This window comes from Dipodomys ordii, unplaced genomic scaffold (genome assembly GCF_000151885.1).
Source record: "Dipodomys ordii isolate 6190 unplaced genomic scaffold, Dord_2.0 Scaffold58, whole genome shotgun sequence".
Taxonomy (NCBI): Eukaryota; Metazoa; Chordata; class Mammalia; order Rodentia; family Heteromyidae; genus Dipodomys; species Dipodomys ordii.
This window is the reverse complement of record NW_012267274.1, coordinates 203,215-221,911: the sequence shown is the minus strand read 5'-3', so window position 1 is coordinate 221,911 and position 18,697 is coordinate 203,215. Positions and strand designations below refer to the sequence as shown.

Genomic DNA, 18,697 nt, shown 5'->3' with positions numbered 1-18,697 from the left:
TTCCTCCTCACCCCCCCTGGGGTCACAGTACCTCTTCCTCCTCCTCTTCCTCCCTCCGCCCCCCTGGGGTCACAGTGCCCCCTCCACTTCCTCCTTACCCCCCCTGGGGTCACAGTACCTCTTCCTCCTCCTCTTCCTCCCTCCGCCCCCCTGGGTCACAGTGCCCCCTCCACACACTCATCTCTGCAGTCCACTGGGGAGTCTTACTTGTGGAGCAGTGCCACGCCATCCTTCCTACTGTCTGCTTGAACAGGACAGTGTCCTGCACTCCAGCAGAGGACAGCCTTTGGGAGGTGGGGTGTTCTGGGACTCCCAGTAGAGCCTGGAAAATGGTGTTCAAGCAGGAAGCAAGTGGAGGGTCCGGGACAGCGCTGGAGCCATAGGGACAGAACACTGTGGTCACTGTGAGCAGGCTCCAGTAACTGAGGGGAGACAACTTGAGCTGGTGCAGAGCTTGTAGCTCAGGCCTGTAATCCTAGCAACTCAGGAGGCTGAGATCTGAGGGTCACAATTCAAAGCCAGCCCAGGCAGAGAAGTCTGTGAGACTCTGGTCTCCAATTAAGCCCCCCAAAAGCCAGAAGGGACTCAAATGGTTGAGCACCTAAGTTTAGGGATGGTGCCCAGCCCTGAGTTCAATCCCCAAACCGGCATGTGAGCACATGCACACACACACACACACACACACACACACCTTTCTGGGGGTGTCTTCTGTGGGTCCAAAGGCTGTGTGGTTCTCTTAGCAGATTGACCCTGTTCTACTGTACCCAGTAACATTCTGTGTATGCAGTGTGACATATGAAAAGAACATCCATTTGAACACTCAAGAGAACTTGTTATCTTGAGGCTGCGTTGGAATAGAGGAGAGTTTCCAGGGGTGGTTTGGGAAGGACCTGTGCCCGCGTGGAAAGATGGGGAGCCCCGGGTTGGGGCAGCTCTGCCTCACAGGCAGAGCATGGGGTTTGGACTCAGGTGGGGAGCCCCGGGTTGGGGCAGCTCTGCCTCACAGGCAGAGCATGGGGTTTGGACTCAGGTGGGGAGCCCCGGGTTGGGGCAGCTCTGCCTCACAGGCAGAGCATGGGGTTTGGACTCAGCGTGGCCATCCAGTCCTGAGGCACACACCTCCAGAGGCGCCCAGGGTCCCCCAACACACCAGCCGGCCCTGGAGGTTCCCTGTGTGAGGTCTCTGCTGTTCAGAATCAGCCGGGAGGGGCAAAATAAACGGCCTAGTGAGCACAGAGATCATCTCATTCTCACGGTCTGGCCATCCACGTGGTCCCACAAACACTGGAAGCAAGCTGCCCTGCGTAGATGGATGCACCTGTGCCAGACTCTGCCCCAAAACCCATCGCACCCTTCATCAACCACCGGTCTTGTACTTGTCTGACAGAAATTTAATTCAAGCTGGCTTCTGAAAATAATTATTGTATTTTAAGAGTAGTAATCATTGGCCGGGACATGATTGAATGTGTCCATGCCTATTGACTTTTTCTATGATTTATAGCTTTGTTTAGTCGATATTCCCATCGAAATTGTATAATTAATTGTAAGTGTGGCTGTCAGGGATGCAGGATGGAGTGCCCTGGTGAGGGTTTGGAGAGATTAAATTTTCCTTCGCTGTCCCAGGGCAGGGCTTGGGAATCTTGAGGTGCTGGGCCTGTTGGATGGAGATGTTGTCTGTGTGGTTAGCAACCACCCAGCTCAGGCGCATTGATTTTCTAGGCTCTTTTTTCTTTATCAGTGCAGTCTCTGCAACAACTGTGGAATTTGTGCAGCTGGGACGCCCCTGACAGATACGTATGACCAGCAGCTGCTTTATCATTGTCCATACACTGGCCTGGCTGCTTTTCACTTTGTAATCAAGAAGAATGTTTAAGATACATGTGAAATTGGTTACGGTGTTTGTGAAAAATCTCAAACAGATACAAAGGATCAATTCGACAGAGAGGCAACAGTAATTTTCAGTTAGACGCCACATCTGGCATTTTGTGCCAGTGGCAGCAATGGCTTTAACTCCCATCGTTTCATGTTGATGTGGAAGTCTGGAGCCTTCAGCATTCGCCACGCCATTCATGGGGGGAGGCTTCTGCTGGCCTGTCAGAGCCCACTGACAGATCAGGGCCCAGGGCCCAACGTGACCACCCTCTACTCGCAGAGCAGGTTTACATCTGTCTGTGTGGCTGTCACAGTAACTTTCCTCACTCCCATTAGATGGGAAGTCCAGGAGGGCAAAAATGTGAAGGATTTGTTCAAAGCCAGCCAGCTTCTGGCATTCAGCTGATGCCTGGTGAGCACTGGCATGGGAAAGGCACTTTGTCACTGCAGGGCGTCATGGAAGGCGTGTAGACAGCCACGTGATGGGGAAGGCAGCAGGGCGTCATGGAAGGCGTGTAGACAGCCACGTGATGGGGAAGGCGGCAGGGCGTCATGGAAGGCGTGTAGACAGCCACGTGATGGGGAAGGCGGCAGGGCGTCCTGTGGAAGGCGTGTAGACAGCCACGTGATGGGGAAGGCAGCAGGGCGTCCTGTGGAAGGCGTGTAGACAGCCACGTGATGGGGAAGGCGGCAGGGCGTCCTGTGGAAGGCGTGTAGACAGCCACGTGATGGGGAAGGTAGCAGGGCGTCATGGAAGGCGTGTAGACAGCCACGTGATGGGGAAGGTAGCAGGGCGTCATGGAAGGCGTGTAGACAGCCACGTGATGGGGAAGGCAGCAGGGCGTCATGGAAGGCGTGTAGACAGCCACGTGATGGGGAAGGCAGCAGGGCATCATGGAAGGCGTGTAGACAGCCACGTGATGGGGAAAGGCAGCAGGGCGTCATGGAAGGCGTGTAGACAGCCACATGATGGGGAAGGCAGCAGGGCGTCCTGTGGAAGGCGTGTAGACAGCCACGTGATGAGGGCGTGTAGACAGCCACGTGATGAGGAAGGTAGCAGGGCGTCATGGAAGGCGTGTAGACAGCCACGTGATGGGAAGGCGGCAGGGCGTCATGGAAGGCGTGTTACCTCAGGTGGTAAAGGCAGGTCACCAGGACATGTCCTTTGGCCTGGGGTTGGCACACTGAGTGTGAGCTGTTGTGTGATGGTGCGCTGGTGTGAGCCGGAGGCCTTCCCACTTCATTCCCCGTAATTTGCATGACGTTTTGCTTATTAAAGCCTTGCACGTTTGCTGTGCGTCTGCTTTTTAGTTGGAAGTTTCAGGCCTGCCCTCACAACTGTCCTTTCCATAGTGGATAGTGTCCATGTTGGCATGTCAGTCTGAGGCCTGACTGAGGCCCTGGCCACTTGAGGAGCAGGCCCTGAGCCTGGGCAGGCGCTCTGAGGTGGCTTTGGGTTGTTGGAGGCTTCTTAGAGGATGAGCATGCCATCAGGCAGCGTGCACTGAGCCTCACCTGACCGTTAAAGCAAGTGTGTGTGTGTGGACTGGGCAGTGAGTGCGTGGTCGCTAAGGAGGCTCAGGGCACAGCTCTGGTCACCCTGTGGTCTCCATGGTGCTGCTGAGGCAGCATGTGGAGCTTTCTGTGTGCACAGGATGGACCAGGAGGCTAGCTTCTGCAGGCTTTCCTCCGTGCCACGAACGAGATGAAGGAGCCCCAGGGCAGCCTGTGCCCAGCCCACAGGCCCCTTGTGAATCCTGACCCTGGTCTCCTCTGACCACGTGCAGTAGTCCGGGGTTCCTTCTGCACAGCCTGCCAGCCGTTCCTGTGGCCCCTGCCCAGCAGGAGTGGTGAGGCCAGCAGGGGCTCGCTATGTCCAGTCGCAGCTGGGACCAGTCACACAGAGCAGGGCTTCTGCCCTGGCCCTTTGTGGAAGTGAGGCCTGGGAAATGTGTGAGGTTCTTGGGAATTTTCTTCAGAGCATAAAGAAAAGAGAAGAGGAGAAGAGTCTGTCTCCACGCTATAACTTTGAGGCGCCTTGCCTGCTGTTTCCTATCCCTGGGTCTTCCAAACAGCAGCCTGCCTTTGGGTCACTAGAAATGGCCTTGCACATCTCCATTGCAGAGTACAGACCGGCTCCACCCTCCACAATCTGAGGGGCGGTGCTGAACCTTGACAGTGGTTGAACCACTGGCAGCAGTCACATGATAGCTTCATAGTTTATAATATGTCTTAGAGCTTTCGACAGTTGAAAAGATGAAAGCATATGAACATGAGTCCCACTGTGATAAAAAAAAAAAGATCAGCACACCAGAAAACAGTCATGGGTGGACACAGGAGAAGAAAGGATTTAGGAACTGGACAGTGGGCTGAGTTGTGGCCCAGGGCAGCACTTAAGCTCTGGGTGAGCGAGGCCGAAGTGAGCTCTAGAGACAGGGGGGGGCGGGCCAGAGCCTACCACTCATCCAATGGGAGCTGCCTGGCTCTGTTCCCATAGCTGTCCACGGGACAGATCACCAGGAGACAGTCCTGAGCAGGAAGACGGAGAGGTTCTACCTCACGGTGAAATATTAGAGCACCAAGTGTGAGCAGAAGAACCTACAGCAACCCTGGGAACGGCCAGGTTTGCAGCAGGACTGTATGCGCAGCCCATGTCATGGCTGCAGAACAACCGTGATTGGATCAAAGAGGGTTCAGAATCCTGCAAACAGAGGGAAGCTCAGGGCCTTGTGCATGTTTGGCAGATGCTCTACCACTTGAGCCACAGCCCGAGTCCTTTTTGTCTTATTTTTCAGATAAGGTCTTGTTCTTTGGAGCCTATACTCTCCCTGTCTCTTCCTCCCCTGTAACAGGGATTATAGACTGGCTTATTCTTTGAGATGGAATCTAGCTAACTCTGCTAAGCCTGGCCTTGAACCGTAATCTCCCCCATCTCTGCCTCTTGGCTGGCTAGAATTGCAGGCATGAGCTGCTGGACCCACCTGTGGGACCGTTTTTGTGATTCATTCAGAGAGTTGCTCTGGGTACAGTGGGAGCTGTCATTTCTGCTGGGGAAGGCTGCAGGGCCCCACTTGGGCTGACCTGCCTGTGCCTCAGGTGAGCTGCAGGTACGCCTACCCCCAAGCAGCTGCCGCACCGTACGGCCAAGTGGCACCCGGGTCTTTCTGTGGCCTAGTGGCTGAGAGAGCAGTGGGGCTGACCCTGCTGACTTCAGGGATCACAACTACCCCAGCTCTAAAGACTGCCACGGCCTGGCAAGGACAGCCAGTGACTTGGTCTTCTTTTTCTTTAGCTTTTGGAGTTTGACAAGGAGCTGTCTGTCTTCAAGGACAGACTGTATGAACTGGACATCTCATTCCCCCCAAGGTAAGGAGCACTGTGCCTGCTGGCGTGGGCGGCCTCCCATCTTTCCTCTCAGGCTGGCTTGCCTGCGCCTCCGTGTGTGCGTGTGTCTCTGCATCTGTGTGTGGTCCGTGGGAACGTGTGCCTCTGTACATGTGTGTGCATGCATGCATTGTGTGTTACTTATACCTCCTCCCTCTCTTTCTATGGTCTGAAAGAAAGTATTTATAAATTGTGTAATTTCATTTTAAAGTGCTTTTCCAGGGTACAAGGTAGGTTATGTTAGATTTGCAGGGGTAGGGTCTGGGGGCTGCCATCTCCTTGGCCACCATGCTGGGGAGCGGGAGGGGTGAGGTGTTCCTCTGGCAGATAGGCGTTTACTGAGTTTTGTTCTGGTATTTATGGAATCTTCAGTCTGCAGCAATAGCACTAGTTCTCACAGGACAGGAACGCCGCCGTGGCAGGGGACAGGGACGCTGTCATGGCACGGGCCTCATTGGGCCCTTCTCGGCTTCCTTCTCCTGCCTCAAATCCCACCACCCAGGTGCAGAGCATGCTGGGTTGTCGGGGCACTGGGCTGTGCCTGCATGGGTAGCACCTGCGTTGCACACTTCACCCCTGCACACTCTGTGCTTGCCTGACAGTAAGCACAGGGTCTTTGCCTCCGAACACGCAGTTGTACCTCTGGAATGAGCCTGACAGCCACTTGGCCTTTGACCCTCTGCCTGGGCCGCTTTGTGCCCGGTAGCCCAGCATGGCCATGTTGGGAGAGGGCCCTGTCCCACACAGGAAGCGGACTCTGTGCCCTCTGTGGTGGGCCGCTGCCCAGGGGGCGGCTTGTGTCTTTGAGGGTTGCAGACACCCAGACCAGCCGGGGCTGGTTGAGGACTGCGTGACCTGGGGGTTCGTGACCTCCCAGGCCTGTCGGGCGGACCCCTTGTCTTTGGTTTAGAAGCCTTGAGCTGAGCCCCCCCAAACAGCTCTCCCAGGCAGGCTGAAATGCGTAGAGCCGTGTCAGACACAGAGGTCCGGGTGGTGTGAGGCTTGGAGCCGTGTCAAACACAGAGGTCCGGGTGGTGTGAGGCTTGGAGCCTGCACACTGGTGCACGCTTGTGCCCTTTGCTGTGAGCCATCTCCATCCCTTGTCACCAGGGAACAAGGCTCTGAGCACCCCCGGGATCCTGGCTGTCACTGAGGCTCCCAACCTGCAGCCAGCTAGGCCCAGCACCCTGCTCTGCCTGCCCTCCTGCTGGCCTGGCGCAAACCTCCAGCCTGTCCAGGTGGCCGCTTTTGGCAGGGTTGAGGTCTGGGCCCAGTGTGCAGAACTTCCCATCGGAGGCCTGCATGTTCCCCCTGTGACGTCTGGACATCTTGTTTCTGCATGAGTAAGATGTTAATGCAAAACTACTTCCCCCCAAAAGTTAGAGTAACAGTGTTTCACATTTATTATTTATTTTATGTATGTATGTGTTTACTTATTTATTTTGGTGCCACTCCTGGGACTTGGACTTGAGACCTGGGCACTGTCATTGACCTTTTATGCTCAACGCTCTACCACTTAAGCCACAGCTCCGCTTCTGGGTTTTTTAGTGGTTAATTGGAGAGAAGAGTCTTCTTTCCTTCCTGGGCTGGCTTCAAATCCTGATTCTCAGACCTCAGCCTTCACAGAAGCTAGGATGACAGTGTGAGCCATGCGCCGTTTGGCTTGGTGGGTGGCAGCTACTGTGTAGAGCCAGCCAGTGCCCAGACGGGAGCCCTCGGGGCCTTGAGGGAAGTGTGCTGACCACCCCAGGCCAGGCTGTCCTCCCTCCTGTGGTGATTTCCAGACCTTGCTGCCGGGGCGGGTTCGGACCATGGAGAACCACTGGCCTCCACTCGGAGCAGGGTCTGGGTTTGGGAGCCACAGGTGCTGTGTGTCAGTGCCTCGCCCAGCAGCCCTTGGCCAGGACGCCCCGACCTCCGCAGACAGGTCTTCACAGGAAGTGCCATCAGGCTCCTGGGACAAAATGCATTTTCTAAAACTGGATTTTTCCTGACAGCTTGGATTTGTGTTTGGAAGCCAAGACTATCAGTTGTTCTCCAGAGAGCCAGGTCACCGGTGCCCTCCTTGGGAGACCCTGCCACCCCAGTGACCTCACTGTCCACCAGGCTGACTGCAGAGTGAGGTGGTACACACACACCAGCACTGCAGACTGGTACACACACGCACCAACACTGCAGCAGCTCACACACGCACCAGCAGAGCAGAGTGAGGTGGTGCACACACACCAGCACTGCAGACTGGTACACACACGCACCAACACTGCAGCTGCTCACACACGCACCAGCAGAGCAGAGTGGCACACACACCAGCACTGCAGAGTGACACACACGCATACACCAGCACTGCAGCATGGCACATACACATGCATGCTGCAGAGTGGCACATGTACTGTCGATCTGCAACCAGTGGAAACCCCAGCACCAGTGACACACCTGGCCTTCACAGGACATTCTGCGGAGCTTGCGTCTTCTCCCGTGGAACCACGCTCGGTGCTCACTGCATAAGCACACTGCTTGGTCAAGGCATGTGTAGACCACAGGCTGCCCCGCTGGTGCTGCTGGTTCTACGGTGGCACCTCTCCTTTTCCACCTTGGCCTGCACCTCATGGCGCAGCACAGAAACCACTTGCTGCTGTGATGCTGGGCAGCTTTCCCTCTGAACCCCTGAGGAGCCCCACTCCCCCTGGCCGCCCTCCCCCAGCACTAGCCTGATGCTGCACAGCCTACCTGACTGGCAGTGGGAAGGACTCTGGGTGGAAGGGCGTGTCTGTGCATGAGTTGCCAGGGCTGCTGCCCCTGCGAGGACAAATCTCAAACCACAGGACCAGACAGACCTGCCACATGCTGCGTGGGCACCCAGTGCCCGCAGCTCTGTGTGTTTGCACTTTGACGTGAAAGAGGGCGGGGGTGGGACGGGGCAGGACAGCCCTCTAGCCTTGCTTGTCCTATGGAGAGGGAGCTGAGGAGGAGGAGGGTCGGTGAGTGACAGCCGCGCCGGGAGCTGCAGTGAGGGAACCAGGGCTGACGTGGCATCGCTAGCCCCGCCTCCAGGGCGCCACTCAACCACCAAATTCTTCCATTTAGTAATTCCAGTTAGCCACTGCTCTTATTGCTCAGTTCTTTTTCTTTGGTTTTAGGGTTTGTTTCTTTTTTCCTTTCAGCAGTCTTTAAAACCGGGCGCTGGTGACACATCTGTAATCCCAGCTACTCAGGAGAGACTGCAATATAAGGACTACAGTTTGAAGCCAGCCCAGGCTAGACCAAAAGACAGCCAGAAGAGGAACTGGTGCTCAAGGAGTAGAGCACTAACCTTGAGCAAATAGCTCAGGCACAGTGCCTGGGTACTGAGTTGAAGCCCCATCCCTGGAACACACAACACACACACACACACACACACACGTGTGTGCACGTGCATGCACGCTCATGTGTATGTTCGCTGAGACTCTGGGTCTCCCATGAGTGTAGGCGTTCTTTTAGCAGTGCACTTGCTGTGGGCAGGTAGGTCAGGAACATGGTGACGGTGAATTACCCTTGCAGGCAGGTGCTTTCAAAGGATCAGTGTCGCAGAGGAGCTGCACGGGGGCTGGAGAGGGAGCCGGGGCATTTTTGCAGGTGAAATCAGACAGAACTTCCTCTCCCCTCCCCGCTTTCTCCCAGGGACACAGCACAGCCCCTTGCTCTCCCTCCTGTAGTTGAAGAGGAGCGGGGGTTGCATCTGGATGGCAGACTGGGCTGGCTCTCCTCTCCCCCCTCCCCCCTTCCCTGCGATACTCAAACACAGCCAGCTTTGTGCTTCCCAAGCGTGGTGGCTACCAGGCTGTGGTCACGCTGTCAGAGCCTAGCCACCAGGTCTGGGCTGGGCCTTGTCACTGGGGCTGGGCCAGCGACAAGCAAACAATCAGCCAGCATAGGGGTGCCTGCCCACATCCTGAGGGGCTGTGCAGGGGTGCCTGCCCGCATCCTGAGGGGCTGTGCAGGGGTGCCTGCCTGCATCCTGACGGGCTGTGCAGGGGTGCCTGCCCGCATCCTGAGGGGCTGTGCAGGGGTGCCTGCCTGCATCCTGACGGGCTGTGCAGGGGTGCCTGCCCGCATCCTGAGGGGCTGTGCAGTGCAGGGGTGCCTGCCCACATCCTGAGGGGCTGTGCAGGGTGCCTGCCCGCATCCTGAGGGGCTGTGCAGGGGTGCCTGCCCGCATCCTGAGGGGCTGGCAGGGGTGCCTGCCCGCATCCTGAGGGGCTGTGCAGGGGTGCCTGCCCGCATCCTGAGGGGCTGTGCAGGGTGCCTGCCTGCATCCTGACGGGCTGTGCAGGGGTGCCTGCCCGCATCCTGAGGGGCTGTGCAGTGCAGGGGTGCCTGCCCACATCCTGAGGGGCTGTGCAGGGGTGCCTGCCCGCATCCTGAGGGGCTGTGCAGGGGTGCCTGCCCGCATCCTGAGGGGCTGTGCAGGGGTGCCTGCCCGCATCCTGAGGGGCTGTGCAGGGGTGCCTGCCCGCATCCTGAGGGGCTGTGCAGGGGTGCCTGCCCGCCATCCTGAGGGGCTGTGCAGGGGTGCCTGCCCGCATCCTGAGGGGCTGTGCAGGGGTGCCTGCCCGCATCCTGACAGGCTGTGCAGGGCCGGGGGGGGGCAGCTGAGGAGCACAGGTGGGTAATTGTTAATTTTATCACCACTGCAATTAATTACAGCGATTGTCCCGGGAGCCGAGCGGGCCGAGATAGGGCCGGCTTGTCCTGTCGCACCCGTGGATTTGCTTCCAGATAAGTGGTGCGCCGTGCAGCCCACATTAATCACCGGTGGACAGGCTCCGAGTGTAGGAGGGGATGGGACGCACGGCCTCTGGACCCAGGTGGCCTCCTACGTGGTGTCGGCTTCCATTCTTTGATGTCAGGTTCCCCGCACAGAGAGCACCCCAGCCTACACAGCCAGGCCCTGCTTCTGACCCTGGTCAGAACACCTGTCCACCTGCGGACCTCTCTGGGCAGCCGGGGTTGGTCCTGAGCCCCAGCAGTGCCAAGGGCCCTGGGCTGAGTTCTAACATCTACACAGGAAATCCACTTCCTGGCCTTGACTTGGGGACCTGCTGTGTCCAAAGTCCTGTGTTTATTCACAGACGGAAGGGATCCAGACAGGCCATTCCACGCTGATTGTGCTTGGGGACTAGAATGCCTTCATCTACAAGTGCATGTAAAAGTGAGCTGCAGAGCCGGGTGTGGCGACTATAATCCTCACTGCTCGGGAGGTGGCAAAGTTAGCATGAGCTTGTCTGGACAGGATGATGTCAGGGGTGTCTGAGGCCCTGGGCCGTGGGCCCACTGCAGCTTCAGCATCAGAGCTGTGCTGGGGAGACCGGGTTCTAAGGGCAGGGTGGTGGCTCCGGATGATTCCCTTCCAAATTGGCACTTTGCAGTGAGGTGGTTTAGGTTGGTCTCACATTGGCAGTGTGTGAAGTGCACACCAGACCCAAGTCTGAAGACACAGGGACAGCCACGGGGTCAGAGACGGTGAGCAGCATGTGGCTCCCTAGGCCCCACAGAAGGGTCAGCTGGGATGCTGTAGACAGCCGAGGCCAGCGAAGTGAGAAGCTGTCCCGGGGTGTGCGGACAAGCCAGGAAAGATCAGCCTCTCTGCCAGGAAAGGCCCCGTGCCTGGGCCTGGCCCTGCTGCCTACCCCTGTGAGGGCCTCCCAGCCTACCTATGGGAAGCCCTGCTGCGCAATCCTGCCTGCTTCCCACCTGGCCTGCACCTGCCTGGGGCTCCATCACCTGCAAACACCTCCACCCTGTCCCTTGCACTGACACACTGTCTGTCACCTGCAAACACCTCCACCCTGTCCCTTGCACTGACACACTGTCTGTCACCTGCACGCTCCTCCACCCTGTCCCTTGCACTGACACACTGTCTGTCACCTGCATGCTCCTCCATCCCATGTGGGGCCCAGCCTGAGTCCCAGACAGGCAGCTTCTACCAGGGGTCAAGGTTCATTTCTCCAGAATCCATGCCCAGGGTAGAGAAACACTTAGCAAGTGAACCTGCCATTTCAGTATTCTTTAAAAATACCATGTAAGCAAACACCAGGTAAGGTCTTTAGTCCTTTGAGAGACCAAGGCTACAGCTCCTGTGAATGTTTGTGGGCTCCCCCTTGGTGAACAGGCAGGAAGTGCATTCTACAAGGTATCACATCGGGGAGACCAGCAAGAGCGTGGCTGGGCTTGCAGGAGGCGAAGGACCACAATTAACCCTGACAGGAGCTCTGACAGCTTCAGACTGGAAAACAGCCTCATTCCTTCTACTAAGGACAGCAGACTTGTGGGGCTAGGACACCCTCCTCAACACTGTTGGCTTTGGGCGACCAGAGAGGAACATTCGACTAAAAGGATGGTTGTGCAGGGTCTAGACATCGAAGGCCCTAAAAGCACTGTGGACGCCCTGGGGTAGGGAAGACAGACCTAGGCAAAGAGCCCTACAGTGCCCTCCCTAGTGGCATCCAGTGCAGTGCCCTTCCCAGGCTGGACCTGTCAAAAAGCCCTGAGGTGCCCACACCAGACCAGTTGTTCTCAGGGGAGCTCACTTGTTACTACAGCACAGTCTAAGCACAATGCCCATGTGGGGTGAGTTGGTACTCACCGGGACAGCCTCTGAGATGACACTGCTTCCTGCTCTGACAGGACACTGCTCCATGCTCTGACAGGACACTGCACACAGCTCTGACACTGCACTCAGCTCTGACAGGACACCGCACACAGCTCTGACAGGACACCGCACACAGCTCTGACAGGACACCGCACACAGCTCTGCTCGACACTGCACACAGCTCTGACAGGACACTGCACACAGCTCTGACACTGCACACAGCTCTGACAGGACACCGCACACAGCTCTGACACTGCACACAGCTCTGACACTGCACACGGCTCTGACACTGCACACGGCTCTGACACTGCACACGGCTCTGACACTGCACACAGCTCTGACACTGCACACAGCTCTGACAGGACACCGCACACAGCTCTGACACTGCACATAGCTCTGACACTGCACACAGCTCTGACAGGACACTGCACACAGCTCTGACACTGCACACAGCTCTGACACTGCACACAGCTCTGACAGGACGCTGCGTCCTGAACCAGGGCTACTCTCCCCAGACGTAGACATAAGACATGTGGTCTCCTCAGATCTGGATTGTCTGCCTGCGTGAGGACTCTACCCAGGGGTTGTGGTGTGTGGAGGCGGGCAGTGCCCGTGGGGACACCCCGGGCCAGGCTGAGCTATGCCAGACTGACCCCGTGGGTGAGGTGGTGTGTACCTGTGGCATGGACAGGGTGAGGTGGGGAGGGCTCACTGCGATGGTCAGAAGACCCAGCAAGAAGGCAGCGGTCACTGGCTGGAGCCCCACCTTCAAAGGGCTGAACAGGGTGAGGTGGGGAGGGCTCACTGCAATGGTCAGAAGACCCAGCAAGAAGGCAGCAGTCACTGGCTGGAGCCCCACCTTCAAAGGGCTGAACAGGGTGAGGTGGGGAGGGCTCACTGCGATGGTCAGAAGACCCAGCAAGAAGGCAGTGGTCACTGGCTGGAGCCCCACCTTCAAAGGGCTGAACAGGGTCTCAGGGGCAGCAAGCCATGGACAGTGACCCCCATGGTCATGCCTGATAGGAACTGTGGTCAGCAGAGTGAGTGGACGCCGGGCCTGAGCTGCCCGTAGCAGCACTGGAGGAGAGCCGGGTTTGCCGTGAAGACAGGTTGTGCCAGTGGCTGCCGTGGAGGGTCTGTGTGCACTCTCTCCTTGGACAGCGTGGTCCTTCCTTCTGGACCCAAGGACGGCCAGGGTGAGGGTGCGCCTAAAACCGCCTCTTTGTCTCCACAGCTACCCGTACAGCGAGGACCCCAGCCAGGGCCAGCAGTACATGAGCACCCGCTGCCCGGCGTGGTGTGACCGCATCCTCATGTCCTTGTCTGCCAAGGAGCTGGTGCTCAAGGTCAGTGGAGGCCGAGAACAGCTCTACGGCCATGTGGGCGGCACGCCACCCTCCTGGGTGAGCACTGACCTCGCACTGGTCCTTGCTCAGGCCGGGGAGGGAGAGGAGGGGACGAGGGGGAGGGGGAGGGCCACCACCTTACAGTCTGTCAGACCTGTGGAGCCCATGGCCTCGGAGGGCGGCAGAGCCTCCGTCCTCTCCCTTGCTCCGGCTGTGAGACCCAGGCTTGCATCTGGGCTGGACAGGCCTGGGGGGACCATGGTGTTCTCAGAGCTGGGAACTTGCCCACTTTCATAGGGTTACCAGGGGATTCCATTCTCTCCCATGTTTTAACCCAAAGGGGTGTTTTCAGAAGAGTTCGGTTTGTGTCGGCTTGTCAGCAGTGGGCACACAGTGGGCCCCACAGCACATGCTGGGCACACAGTGGGCCCCACAGCACAGACATCTTGCTGCTCACCATGCGGAGCCGAGGGTCCAACCCAGCCTGGTCTGGGGTTAGCAGGACCAGGAGATGTGGGTAGCTGTGAGCCTGGAGCTCTGTGCTCCAGCGCCCTGTCCCCACAGCCCAGTCCCAGCATGTCTGAGAGCGTCCTCACCAACCCCTGCCCCCCCATGCCAGGTCAGTCCAGTTGCCCTGAGCTTCTCCATCTGTGTCCCTGCTGCCCTCCCCCGCTGCATCCTCCAGAGGCCTGGCCCTCCCCGTCTCCACCTGCTCTCCCAGAGCGCTCTGCAGGGGAGGGTGGAGGCAGGAGTGTGGTGCTCCCCACTTAGGTCTGCAGGACTCGAGTGAGGTGGGCTGGGCCAGGGCCTTGGGCAGCCCTCCTGCCAGTGCCCTGCCAAGTGTCCAGCCTGCTCACCCGTGTGGGCTCCATGCAAGCCTGAGCCGGTGCTAGCCAGGAACCCGCAGACCCAGGGCAAGCTGGGCATGAGCCTCCCCTCCCGGCCTGGACTGATGCACACGCCACGTGGAGGAGGCAGGTGGTGGACTTGCACACTGGCTGCCTCGCTATGGGTCGCCTGCCTGACCAGGAGCCCAGCGGGGGAGAACAGAGACTGCATCGTCCAGGAGGCAAACACCTAGAACCACAAACGCTACGCTTCGTGACAAGCCTGCAAGGACACGGTGCGGGCTTGAGTTGGTGGTAGAAAGCTACTGGGGGCCTGGCGGCTGTGCGGAGTCCAAACACAGCTCCACAGAGGGCAGCCTTTGAACCGACTGCTCGTGTGTTCACCTGCCCCGGGTGCTGGCTTCACAGTCACAGTGGGAAGCCTGGCTCTGCTCTTCCTCTGAGCAGAGGGCAAAGCTTTCCTGGCCCCTAAGGACCGTGGAGCGGGAGTCCCACGGGCCTTGCCTGGACTCCAGCCAGCGGCGGGCATGGAGGGGGGCAGGCGGGGCTGGGAGCAGCCTCGAGGTGCCATCCATCACGCCACGCTCCGGCACCCCCACCGCGCTCCAGAACAGCGAAGGCAGCGTGCCGCGGCGCTGCGTGCTTGGCGAGGTGTGCCGGGTCCTGCCTGCGCCCTGCTGTCATTTGTTTACCTGTCCAAAGATTATGCAGCTGAAAATCCACAATTTTATGCTGCCTTGTAAATTACCACGCCGAGTTTGATGGATGTCCCTGCACTCCTGAAAGATTGGAAGGTGTTTGTGCGTGCGGGGCCGAAGGTTATGTTTCTATACTTTCTGGCAGGAAACCATGCTGGAAAGTAAATCTGACCTTAAGCTTCCTACTGCATTAAAGATAATTCAGTGTTAACTTTATCGTCTTGGAAGCTTCAGCTGTGGATATAAAACTTCAGCCTGCTCGGAGCTGACTGATTGCCGGCAGCAAACCTTGACATCGCCCAAAGTACCGAAGCCTGCCGGTGCCGCCGGAGCGTGGCCCTGCTCATCCAGGTGCAGCGTGGCCTTGTGCGTGGCATCCGGCACCTGTGCTCCTGCGTGGGGAGCTCTGGGTTCACCGAGCAGGCTGTCAACGAATGTAAACAGAAGGCAGGAAATGGACATGCTGCTGTAGTTAGTGAAGCCCCTTGGCCAGGAGGCTCGGAGTGGGGCCGAGTGCAGCGGGTGAGCGGCCACACCTGCCGGTGCAGAGCTCAGCAGACAGGGAGCCCCGGGCAGGGGGTGTGATGCTGCGGCAGCAGAGGTCAGCTGCGGTGCCTGGCCAGGCCTGTCCAGGGCCAGCTCCCCCACTTGTCAGACCCACCCAGTGTGCCCTGCAACCCTACCTGTTATCCCCCAGTGGCACGTAGTGTACCCCAACCTACCATGCTGCTCTCTGTTTGCTTCCAGTCAGAGAGTGAGGACAAGGTGGCCACCTACGACCACATTGGACCCAACGTCTGCATGGGAGACCACAAGGTAAGCCGCCTTGTTGAACCAGGCCCGGGCGGATGGCTGGCAGGAAGGCAGGGTGCGGGCTCTCACCTCCCTAGCCTAGCTGCAAGCCAAGTTAGATTGTGTTTATTTAATTTTAATAAAATACTGAGGGACAGATGAGTTGGGGGGAGGATGGCAAAATGACTAGTTGTAATAGAAAATTCATCACGCCATTGTTCGTAAAACACCGTGTCTCGACTGGTTGTTTTTGAAGACTGGTTAGGGCTCTGTGCTGCACTCAGGTCAGCCAGTCAGAGTGATAAATAGGTGTCCCATGGGCCCGGTTGCTTGGGACGGGCACTGGACGTCTGTACCGACGGCCTGGGGGCGGGCAGCCCTGCAGACCCAGCGGTGTGGAGGGGTCCATGCGACCCTGCCGGGTGGACGCACCCCTCCCCGCTGCGCTGCACCCAGCACTGACATCCTTTTTGCCTGAGCACCTTCCCTGTGAACACGAAGGCTATCTGAAGCCTCTCACGGCTCAGGCGGTCTCGTCCACATCCTGTGCTCCGTGCTGCCTGTGCACACCCAGTCTCCTCCCGTGGACTCCGCCCCAGCCTCCAGGAGACTTGTGGGCCCGTGGCCTGCCTGCTGACACCCTTTCTTCTCCCCGCTGCAGCCCGTGTTCCTGGCCTTCCGAATCGCACCCGGGGCAGGTAAACCTCACGCCCATGTGCACAAGTGTTGTGTCGTGCAGTGACGTGTTGGTAAATATGGCTCCTTCCCTTAGTTCTCCTTTCTGCAGCTTTTCCTGGTGTGTTTGCTCCCTTAATGAACGACTCGTCTCCCTTCAGGAAAGAGGAGCCAGCGCCAGGACCGGGCGCTCGGTGAGCCCTCCCTGTAGCAGTGTATCAAAGCTACTCCAGCCGCCACCGGTCCCTGCCCAGCGTTGCCTGCCAGACGCCGGCCCACACTTCGCTTCAGCCTCCGCAGCCTGTGGAGCCTCACATACCTCACCATTGTGTCTGTTCGTGTGACATTAAGTAGACATGCTGGGTTTTTAAATAAGTCACAGTCCTATTGCCAAAACTCTAATAGACAAGCAGAGATTCTGTATTTTAGACTCACACTTTTCCATTTGTCCTGAGTGTCTGTGGAGGAGCTTCTCCAGTGTAGAGCCCGGGAGCCGGGGCCCTTGCCCGGCGGGGGTGGGGCCCGTGGTCTGACTCTACTGCCATGTGACATGGCCTCTGAATCACACTGCAGCTGCTTTCCATTTTTATATATATAAATACATATAAATATATACTTTTTAAAATAATTTATAAATCTTACCAAAACTTACGCTGAATATACTTTCCAGTATGAGTGCACGCGTGTCCCATCGGCAGGTAGACTGAGGCAGCAGTTGAGTGACACACGCCAACACCAGTTCCCAGACGGAGGACCTGCAGTGCCGGAGAAATGGCCCCACTACCCAGGTCCCCGCCCTTGTCACTCCGCTGCCTTCCTCTGTGTAAGATTAAGAACTGAATGTGAAGTTTGTAGCTAGCCTGGTGTACCTTTTAAGAATTTTGTAAACCATTTTGTCTTTTGTTACCGTTTTATGGTGCCAAGTATCCTACATAAAACCATAATCTAGTGGGAGAGTTAGAAATAGCCTCGTCCGCTTCCCACGGATCGCTTCCAGCATGGGCCGTGTGTCAAGGGACGCTGGGCTGCCTGTGGCTGCCGGCCTGCGGGGCTGCGGGTGGCCTGCTGCCCACACTCGGCTCCCAGCACTGAGTACCGCGCGGAAGGCAGCCGCAGAGCCTGTTGCCAAAAGAGACACAGCGTGCGTTTATTGATTTACTTCTGAACACTACAGTTCCTGGACCGGGCGGAGGCGTGAGTTCGCGTGTTTCTGTGGGAATCACTACCCTGGAGAGTCACTTGGTGTCCGCAGGCCGGCCTGGGCTTGGGAGGTGTGGTCCGGTCTGCGCAGTGCTGTGGTCTATGCTTGTCAACATGCCACATCTCGGCCACCACTGGAGATTGTCTGGTTTCCGCTGCATCCTTCTTCTGAAGGCCTTTGGAAGAGACTGCCCGGTTCCTAAGCAATAAAATTGATCCTGGTGAAAACAGTTCCTGCTGCTTTGTCTCCTGCCCCCCTTTCCCGTCTTTGAAATGCTAAGTTCTGCTAGTGGCTTCCTTTGTGCCCTGTTGTTTGTGCTCTGGCTCCTGAATCCTAGCATTTCACTGGCACTGACTGTCAGAGAACCAGTTCTTGAACTTTTCTCTATCAGGAAAAAGGCTTGTCCCTCAGCATTTGTAATGGAGGTAATAAGTGGTTTGCTTTCCAAAAACAAAAACAAACTTAAAATGAAATTAACTCCTCTGATCTTACCTTTAGCTGAGATATAGCTCACCCTTAAGAAAATTAGCTAAGGGACAACACCCAGACCCTGAGTTCAAGCCCCAGAACCCAGCAGATGCATGCACAAACATACACGCGCACGCACACAGATTTGGTTTCAGTGACCCCAAAGAAACGTCACCTAGTGATACAACTATGGGGGAAATGCTAAACAAAACTGCAGACGTCCGCTTTTCTCATAAACACCTTCAGAATTCCAGTCTCAGAAAGTTTGGATCAACCTGTACTTAATAGACGATATTGCAACTCAAGGCTTAAATCTGCTACAGAGCACCTGTGGAATACCCGTGGGCCCAGGAACAGAGGGAGCAAGTGGGTTTTGGCCTGGGAAATCACACCTTGGAGCCAACGGAAATGTTCCATAGCTCCAGGGGCTCCCCGGAAGGGAAGGCCCTCCCCCGCGGCCGGGGCCCTTCCAGAGTTGGTCGCAGTGGGGTTTGTGAGCCGCTCCAGGTGGGCACAGGTGTTTGGATGGAAACGGTGGTTTTGGGGGCCGCGTGGCGCTCAGGCTGCAGCCCCTCCGTGCGCGCCGGGCCGACTTGCCATGCTCGGTTCGGCTTCTCCAGCGGCACCGGGCTCTCGGCCGGGCGGCTCCCCGCGGGCTCCGCGCGCCCGCACCGGCGTTCTGCCCATATTCGGGGGCCACCAAGGACGCGGGCCTGGTGCGTTAAGGGGTGCGGGGAGGGAGGACGTACCTGCCGCGGGGCCGCCGTGGGCTCCTCCGGGCACCG

At 57.6% G+C, this 18,697-nt stretch overlaps 1 protein-coding gene across 1 annotated transcript in view; it reads left to right on the top strand.

The window, feature by feature from the left end:
• Window positions 1-17,676, top strand: part of Inpp5a (inositol polyphosphate-5-phosphatase, 40kDa) — a 102,575-nt gene extending 84,899 nt beyond the window's left edge. The window contains exons 15-19 of the mRNA XM_013021871.1: window positions 5,165-5,238; window positions 13,119-13,230; window positions 15,524-15,592; window positions 16,230-16,317; window positions 16,405-17,676. Of these exons, the coding sequence (XP_012877325.1) occupies window positions 5,165-5,238; window positions 13,119-13,230; window positions 15,524-15,592; window positions 16,230-16,310 (336 nt within the window). The 3' untranslated portion in view covers window positions 16,311-16,317; window positions 16,405-17,676. The remainder of the gene's footprint in view (window positions 1-5,164; window positions 5,239-13,118; window positions 13,231-15,523; window positions 15,593-16,229; window positions 16,318-16,404) is intronic.
• Window positions 17,677-18,697: the final 1,021 nt, after the last annotated feature.